This window comes from Helobdella robusta, assembly GCF_000326865.2.
Source record: "Helobdella robusta unplaced genomic scaffold HELROscaffold_8, whole genome shotgun sequence".
Lineage (NCBI taxonomy): Eukaryota > Metazoa > Annelida > Clitellata > Rhynchobdellida > Glossiphoniidae > Helobdella > Helobdella robusta.
In genome coordinates this window covers 4,289,092-4,298,898 of record NW_008705459.1, presented here as the reverse complement: position 1 = coordinate 4,298,898, position 9,807 = coordinate 4,289,092, and the positions used below count along the sequence as shown (strand labels likewise).

At 31.3% G+C, this 9,807-nt stretch overlaps 1 protein-coding gene across 1 annotated transcript; it reads right to left on the bottom strand.

Moving 5' to 3' along the window:
• Nucleotides 1–6,345: 6,345 nt before the first annotated feature.
• Nucleotides 6,346–9,771, bottom strand: HELRODRAFT_189770 (hypothetical protein). Its single transcript, XM_009032259.1, has 5 exons — nucleotides 9,702–9,771; nucleotides 7,790–7,951; nucleotides 7,163–7,300; nucleotides 6,931–7,011; nucleotides 6,346–6,703 (listed from the first exon to the last, which is right to left on the bottom strand). The coding sequence occupies exons 2-5, from the start codon at nucleotides 7,904–7,906 to the stop codon at nucleotides 6,533–6,535; spliced, it is 507 nt and encodes a 168-aa protein (XP_009030507.1). The 5' UTR covers nucleotides 7,907–7,951; nucleotides 9,702–9,771; the 3' UTR covers nucleotides 6,346–6,532.
• Nucleotides 9,772–9,807: the final 36 nt, after the last annotated feature.

The following is a 9,807-nucleotide window of genomic DNA, read 5'->3' as shown; positions in this document are numbered from 1 at the left end:
CCTGCATCTTAAATTGCTTAATAAAAATAATCCTATCTACCTATTCAATTACCTTAACTAATCAATAATAAATTGTTAATGGTACGATAGTCGAAAGTTCCCCTTCATTCTCCCTCCTTGCACAGAGGTTCACCGACAACCAGGGCACCGGATAGTAAACCATTGCCGTGCGGATAGTAGACTACTGCCTTGCGGATAGTAAACCATTTGCCGTCCGGAAGCCGTGCGGGTAGTAGACTATGGCCATGCCGCATAGTAAATCATTACCGTGCAGATAGTAAACCATTGCCGTCCGGATATTAAACCATTGCCGGTTCACCACTGGCCGCCAAGGCTTACCTCTGACAAGAGACTTCGAAATTCAGAGTCTATCGGCTATCGTACCCTCAACTTACCTATTCATTACAATTAAGCCCTAGCTTACCTAAAATGACAAAACTCAAGAGCCCAATTCATTGGCCTTTCGGCACCCACCCCACCACCTACGTAATGCCTTGGGTTCCAACTTAGTAATAATAATATAAAACTTAAACCCTAAATCTATTAATGAGTATGTGTTACAACGTAGCCTTAACCTACCTATTCATTACATTACGGGCCTAGCTTACCTAAAATTACAAAACTCAAGAGCCCAATTCATTGGCCTTTCGGCACCCACCCCACCACCTACGTAATGCCTTGGGCTCCAACTTAATAATGATAATGTAAAACTTAACAATTAACCTACCTATCGATACACTTACAGCGTTTTAATTTACATTACAAGATTTTTCCTAGAATTACATTATTGCTCTTAACTACCTATGAAATTAAATTACTCTCAACCTTAGTAATAATAAATTAGAATGTGTAATGAAAATAAAATTACGCTCAAATACTAACATATGTGTTTATGTATGTATTTGTGTGTGTCTAATACGCTGGTGCGTGTAATGTGGGTGCAAGATAAAATAGAAGAGATAAACTTACGCTGCCTACCTATTCAACTACATTAGCGTTGGATGCTCCCTATCTATCCTACCTACAATTAAAATTAGGCCTATCTAACCTACCTATATAGCTACTTAATGTAATTGTGTGTGCGTATGTGTGCGTGTGAGCATTTTTACTTAATGTTAAATTACAGAAAAAAAGAAGAAAACGTATCCCAGTCAGGCAGGTATTCTTTGCCACTGAATGAACGAACGTAGCCTGACATCTTCCATGATGAACTCCTCTGGAAGCTTCAACCTGAATGAAATGAAAAAATCCTATTTAATTAATTAATTTAAATGAAAATAGAGAAACGAGCCGCGGTTAAATCCACCAGCCGGAAAAGACAGCAAACTGGCAAAAAAAGAAACCGTTAAGAAACCGTAAAGTCGGAAGTTAGGGTTAAGGTTGAACGTAGGGTGACATCACAACCATTCTGATCCTCCACGACGAACTCCTCTGGAAGCTATAACCTGAATGAATGAACCTGAATGAACCTAGATGAATGGACAAATCTTATTTATCTTATCAGAGAAACGCAAAGAAGCCGACCGGTCGGCAAAGAAAAGAACCGCAAAGAACGGTATCTATATAGGATTTATGCTCTATATAACTCTATATAACTCTATATAACTCTATATAACTCTATATAACTCTATATAACTCTATATAACTCTATATAACTCTATATAACTCTATATAACTCTATATAACTCTATATAACTCTATATAACTCTATATAACTCTATATAACTCTATATAACTCTATATAACTCTATATAACTCTATATAACTCTATATAACTCTATATAACTCTATATAACTCTATATAACTCTATATAACTCTATATAACTCTATATAACTCTATATAACTCTATATAACTCTATATAACTCTATATAACTCTATATAACTCTATATAACTCTATATAACTCTATATAACTCTATATAACTCTATATAACTCTATATAACTCTATATAACTCTATATAACCATGCATACTACCACATTCAATCAATAAAAATCCCACTAAAACCAGGAACCATCGCGTACCTGCTGAATGTAGGATGTGAAACAAAACAAAAAAAAACATAAAACAAAAATCACACCACCAAGTAGAGTAAAAGAATAGGAGTCCCTAACCTACCTATGTAACTAAATTACCTTATGCCCTAGTCTACCTATATAATAAATTAATTTTTACCTCACCTACCTATGCTTCATTAACTTAACTCAAGGCTCATGAAGAAAGAGAAAAAGGAGTAAAACAGAACATAAAATACTACCACACAAACAAACATGATGTATGTATGTATGTATGAGCAACCGCTAAAGAACCCACCTAAAATATAAAAAAATACAATATACAAACACACAAACCACAGACATGCAAACTCTATATAACTCTATATAAAATAAAAATAAATAAAAAAAAATAAATTAAAAAAATATAAATATAAAAAATTGAGATCAGGCACTCCGACTCGAGCGAGGCAGAAATGCCTGATCTGATTTCAACGTTTTTTCAGCTCCTATTTATACTCGTTTCAACCATACATTTTCATCATTTCAATCATTCACATCAATAAAAAACTTATTTAATGTATGTACTACACTATTATACAGTCTTAACCAAAATGCTAACCGTACTAAATTGAAGTCATCGAACGAACGCCTTCGAAACTTGGTTGGCTGGTTGAATCTGCTATATTGCTTTTCATATAAACATAATCTAATATAATATAATTTAATTATTTGTATACATGAATTTCAGTCACTTTATATATATATATATAATAAAAATTCATTATAAAAGCAACAGTAATCAGTGCTATGTATGTAAGCACGCAGCTCAAATTTTTCGGGGAGAATTCAAAATTGTTTGAGACCACACCTTGCTTAACATCCAATTCCAAGCCGAGCCAAGCCAAGCTGAGCCAATATGCATAAATTCATTATAAAAAACAACAGTAGCCATTACTATATATGTACGCACGCAGTTCAAATTTTTCGGGGAGAATTCAAAATAGTTTAAGACCACACCTTGCTTAACATCCGATTCCAAGCCGAGCCAAGCCAAGCTGAGTCAATATGCATAGATTTATAAGCGCTTTTATATTAAAATTTTGCTCGCTTTTTAAACGAATATCCCAATATAACTAATTCTCCATCCTATTTTAACTTTCTTTGATGGTTTTTAATCAGTCACAAAAATCATTAGTGATATCGCAATGAAATCAATTTGAAATTTTTTTTTAATTATTGATAAAATTTTTAAATTGTTGATAAAAATAACTAGTATATATACTGTAGTAAAAAGTTTAAAATTTTTTGAGAATTTAAAATAATTTGAGACTACACCATAACACAATTGTATTATTATAAACATTATAAATGTATTATAACTACATGTCTATTTCTTTATTTAGTTCTGCCTGTGTATATTTTGTCAAATTTATTTGATAGGAATTGAATATAACCTTTATACCGGCTGATTAACTACCATGCAGTAAAATAACTACTGTTGACACCATTTTCTCCAACGATTTCGCAACGAATTGCCCATACCATATAATTAGAATAAACTCTTTCAATCAATGTTTAAATTTTTATATTGTCATTTATTCTTTCGTTTTTGTTTCTGTACTAATTTTCGTGTCAGATACAATAATTTAGTTTTTAAGTAAATTTTCATTTTCGTAGCTATACACAAACATGCCTACCTGTTGCATTAAAAATTGCATTAATAATAAATAGAAATGAAAAAATTTCTGATGCATCTTTTCACAGGTTTATTTTCAAATTAACTTCACACTAAAATAAATGTAACAATATCCCTATACTCGTTGAATAGAACTATTTTGTTTTACAGTTACATATATTTTATTTTATAGACTATTATAATTTATCATGGATTACCATTTTGTTATTAAAAGCAATACTTAAGAAATGCACAAGTTTCTGTAACAGTTTATAAAATTTCAGATTTCCTCAAAATGTAAAAATGCAAAACGATTGGATTAAGTGCATCAGACAGGAAATAAATGATTTCAAATGGCTTCCATCAAAAAATGCAAGAATATGCAGTGACCATTTCTGTAATAAAGATTATAAGGGTTATGATGGAGAAAGGAAGGTAATGCTGAAGAAAGCGTTACCATGTTTTCAAGTTAGTTATATTTATATGTCATCAGTCACACAAGGAAGCAATTCACATCATCATTGTACATTGCAACATTATCTATACAAAAAATATAAAATGCATTCACCAATATTCCATGTATTTTATTAAAACTTAGAAAGGGCATAATGACATTGTGAATAATAAACCCTGTTTAGGACTGGGATCATCATCATCATACCAATCACCATTACAAGTAGAGTCAATTTTATATTAATGCTTAACAAGTTAACTAAATTGGCATAATCAAGTTTTTATATGAAACACACATCAAGTATTTAATGTAACAAATAAATTAACAGAAAAATTTCTGGAAAAGTTTAAAAAAATTAGAACATATGACTCTGATCAACAATCATTCGCGTTGACACTGCATTTGTATGGGCATAAGGCATATGATTATCTTTGGACAAATGGCTTACATCTTCCTCACACTAGGACATTAAGAAAGTAATCTTGTCATACCTGTTCAATAATTTTAATAAGATTGTTTTAAATAACTATTCTCAATGTCATTTTATTAACACTACATTAAAAGGTGGCTACAAAACATTGATGGTATGCCTGGGATGATTTCTACAAACCTTATTGACTAATGGTGATGGGGATCCTCTGGAACTTGTAGGGTCATGACATTCAATCTAGTCATGGATTGAGAAATCAATCCTTGATATATTTGATAACAAACATTTATTATAATATAAGAATGAAAAAAAGATGTAGGTGAAAGGCAAAATCTTACTGGAACTATTATTTTTAGCAATTTATGATTTATTTTTTATTTATGACTTTATCCATTTTCAATGATACCGATATTTTTAATTATTATTATCCAAATTATACTCATGCCTATATAAATTAATTAGATTGTGGCTATTTCTATGCTTAATTATTTTATTTACTTGCCATAGTTATGCACAGCATTTAATAAATTAATGATAATAATTAATAACACAACATTCTAAGTGCATAAAATATAATAAATTAAAAGTACAATTTTTACAAACCTCATTGGTTATGGTGATGGGGATTCTTTAAAACTGAATGATCATGATCTAACAAGTCATGGATTGATGAATCACTGGAATCACACATTATCTTTAATAAATTTAATAACAACATGTACTACAATTTAAGAATGAGGAATATTTTGTAAAACATTAAATAAAAAAAAATTTAGTTTGAATCTCTCATAATTAATAAATTTTAATTAAATTGCAAGTTAGCTTGGGGAGTTTGAAGCTTGAATTGAACAAATTACAAAATTGTTTATTTTATAAAATTGATTGGTAAGTTGTTTAATATATTTATTTAATTTAGTATATTTTTTATTCCCAGACCTAAGCATTGTAAATAAAAATTTTAAAACCAATCAAGCAATAGAATTTAGGATCTTAGGAACAAGTGCTGTTAGTCGTTAGTGTAGTAGTAGTATGTATTAGTCAATTAGTGTAGTGGTTGGTAGTTTCTAGTAGTCTAATCTGTTAATGTTCGTTAGTGTTATCTGTTATTTATTTCAATTAGTAATTAGAATCAGTAGAGATTAGTTTTAGTTTAATTATTAGAGTTTAGTAATTTATTACTAATTAGTCGTCGTTTAGTGTTGTTGTGTTGTTGGTGGTTCACAAAAAATTTTTTTTATTTAAAATGCAAAAAGATACTTAACCGTCATACAGCAATATCTATCCCAAAACAGCATCTAGTATCACCTTTTAAAACATTTTGAAATTTTAAATAAAAGCAATATTCCGAAATTAGTAAATATACGATCGTAACTTTTGACTTAGGCGATAAAAAATCACTCTCCAATTTTCCTCCGGAAGTAAGCTCCTTTGTTCGACCGTCAAAAATGAGCGAAGGCCGTTATATTTATTCTAATTATATGGTACAAAGCATAAAATTCAGGTTATATTTTGATTCAAAATCGTTTAAGGGTAGATTGCATTGTCAAGCGTTTTACATTTTATTTATTTTTTTTAAATTCAATAACATTTTAAAAATAATTACTCAAAAAACAGTTTTCCTTTTTTTAGTATTTCGGCTGTTTACATTATACTGTCGCTAACCAACGAACATGCAGGCTGTATTTAGTTTATTAGTTGCACCGTGGGTGGAGCTTATGAGTCTCTTTAAACTGTTGACTATAAATAAATATTTCTGGAAAAACCACTTTGCCGTCTCCGAGATTACCTAACATTTATTAAATAAATAGGAAGCACACTTTCAAATAATTTCACGAAACAATAGAAACCACTCAAGCCAAATAATTAATAATCGATTAAATATTTGGTTATGAGAAATTAAAAAAAAAACAACTGCAAGTGCTCATTATGCAGCGCTTTATAATAAAGTATCTGATTTTTTTCAAAAGTAGTTTGTCACAAAAATTTCCTGAGCCCAAACTTCAAGACACACAAGCTGCCATTCTTGGCAGGTTCATCTTCGTACTTAGGTGAATAATATTCTAATCCGAAGAATTGAATCAGTTGAGCGAAACTGGCGAAAAATGTTACGAAACATACTGTCATAATAACTGCTCCGTTCGCAAACTGAAAACGAAATCATCAACGGTGTTATAACTAATATTATCTTAAAAAACAATTTTTTAAAAATCTTTTGAAATCATTATACTGAATCTTAGTTGCTGCAGATAACATTATTTTGAAGTTTCCTCTACTAACCACAACGAATGCCTGACGTCAAGGCTTTTTTGGCTTCCAGTAAAGTTTTTTTATGGGAAGAATACGATGGGCGTTATAAAATATAATTGGCGCACTTGAATGATCAGCTGAATGGTGTAATGGTTGAGGTGCATGACACCGTTGTTGTTATTACCGCATTCGAATGTAGAGATCACCTATCACTTACATAGAGTGTGTGATGCGTTATTCATGTGTACTTACCTTACATACAGAATGTTTTTTTAGTTGATACTCCTGAGAAATATCAAAAAACAAATTGAAGAAATAAATAAACGAGGAGACGTTAGAAAGCCTGTGAAGACTCACCATATCCTTCTTAGTGATCCCTCCGGACAGGTAGCAGATCAAGCAGTGCGTGCTGGAGATTGGAAAGAGGAAGGAGTAAGTGGCCGACACATTGATCAAGATATTCAATAAACATGGATCCAATTTCAACTTGCTCGACTGTTTTTTTATATATTTTATTTAATTATTTGCACAGCATTCAAACATTTTGAAGCCCGGGTCAGATAACGTGGTTTAAATTACATTACAATTACATCATTCACTATTTTATAAGCCTATTTTTAAAAGCCCCTCCCCTTAAATTTGGAAGCACATGCCAAATAACGCTCCTTCTCCCACCTTTTCCAGAGCATGAAGACTACATACACTCTAAATAAAGTATCACGTTTCAACTTATAAAATTAACGTATAGATAAAATAAGAAAAAAAAACACGAATTTCCTGGTCACCTCCCAACATTTCATGGCAGCCATGCTGGCAGTTTAATTATGCCTATTTTTCCTTTCTTCATGGTCCGAATAAGCGACCATAATCAAAATTTGCCTCCATTAGCCGATTTTTTTATATGTTAAATACACTTAGAATATTATAGAATATATATATAAATATATATAATATTTTATTAAATTTAAATAATGAAATAGCTACGAGATCAGGCACGCAGTTCCTAAAGAACCAGATGACTGTCGGTGTGTGGCTGATGTTGGTGAAGAGCATGATCACACCGATCAATACCGATATGGAACCGACCAATCCGGTTTTCATGTTGTTGACGAATGTCGATTTGAAAGACACTATTATCGACGAATTCTGTACAGTATGGAAAATTATTTTCACTTTTGTGTTCAGGTTAATTGATCGTCAGTTTTTATTGAAGCAAAAGTATTTCTAATACTAAATTTCATAATCATAATTAATGAAATATTGAAATGATTGACGTAATATTAACATAGTTAATGTAATACTAACATAATTAATGTAACATTAAAATGATTGATGTAATATTAACATACTGACATACAAAAGATGTCATTTTTACTTTCTTTAATGAGTGGATGTATTTCTAGTTAATTTTACCATGCTGATTTCAAATCTGTAATCCGCTTGTTTGTATCACAACAAATTTTTGAGGAAACGTCATATGAAGTTTTACTAACTTTCATCAGATATTGCTACACTCGTTATATGGTCATTAAAATATAAAATAAATTCTATCGAGACTTTCGTTAGTCAAGAAATGTCATTTCATTTCTAATGAGTAGCAAATAATATTTAAAAACATTTCTATTGGTCATTAAAACAAAATATGTTGATTGAAATTATAACATAAAGTTAATGAAAGAGGCTTGAGAGTTTTGTATGCAGACGTTTGACAATGTTCAACTTCTGAGGCTTCTGAGCCAGCAGTAATCTGCAAACATAGCCTACTCAACTGTTCCTGGTAGTGTGATTCCATTGAAGTGATTTCCTGTTTACACCCTTCCCATGTTCAGCACTGACTTTACCAGGACATTCAAAGAAAAGTGAATCAAGAAAATGAATTTTAAAGAAAATGTTACATCCCATTTTATGGAAAACATTGGAAGGCATGTTCAAGACCCTATACTTATTATTTTACAAGAAGTTGGCAACGAAAGATTTGAACACTTCCCATGTCCCAAGAATTTTTTCATTTTGTAGGTCTTGAAAACGTTCATCCCTTGTTAGTTTTCGGATCTGAGAGCCGACAAACGTATCATTTTTTATTTTAGCATCATTGATTTGCAGAAGCGTAGATGGAACGGAGATGTGTAGAGATTTGAGCAAACATTTTTTTTTACAAAATTCTTCATCAGACCCAACATGCTTTGTAACAGTGGTACAATGATGTCTTTGTGACAATCAGTGACTCATGCAAAATATTTTTTGACCAGATTTCATGCAAAAACTAATGGGCCTAGTTTTATTTTAACAGTGTCTGCATCTCCATGCCGACTATTCCACTTGCAGAGGAAACAGCAGAATTTTGTGCTACCGACTTGTGGATCTAGTTGGGAAGATTGCAACGACTTTCGCGTTTCCACAAATTTCCACTTTTAATCATTACATTTTATTCCTATTAAGACATTACAGATGCTGTCATCAGTTTATTTCAACTCTCTGTAATAGGCAATAGGAATTGAGGGCAGTAAATTTTTATATTTTAAACACGTTTTCATGCATGGATGAAGAGACGCAAGTTCAGTTCTTGACTTCATGTTCATGACCGAGATGGGCCATGTTATTGTTGATATCATTCCACTAGCACATATTTTTTATCATCTGATGTGATGTACTGTATAAGTTTACAGTATCTGTAGCAAAAATTGCAAATATTTACACAGGGACCTAATAAATTGCATTGTTTTAATCGTGATCTCTTTTTCTTTCTTTCTCTGTAGAACGCGATGTGATGGAGCAAAACGGTTTTCAGATTTGAAGTCAGAGTAAAAAAGTTATATAGAAACATTTAACGTTTTATGGGAAAGAAAAATAGATAAGGGTCAGTGTAATCATGTGACTGAATGATAAATATACAAACAACTAATTCCTTGAGAATGATGTTACTACTGAGTACATAGAAGATGACATCCCAATGAAGATTGCCCACTGAATGTGATGAGATGATGATGATGATGGGAAGGATG

Bases quoted from the DNA above. Each gene is read 5' to 3' on its own strand.
- HELRODRAFT_189770 (XM_009032259.1), bottom strand. From the start codon at position 7,906: ATGAAAACCGGATTGGTCGGTTCCATATCGGTATTGATCGGTGTGATC. The intron at 7,301-7,789 runs GTAGCTATTTCA...ATAAAAAAACAG, and splicing joins GGAACTGCGTGCCTGATCTC to TCGAGCAAGTTGAAATTGGA. The intron at 6,704-6,930 runs GTGCGCCAATTA...TTTCGTTTTCAG, and splicing joins CCATTCAGCTGATCATTCAA to TTTGCGAACGGAGCAGTTAT.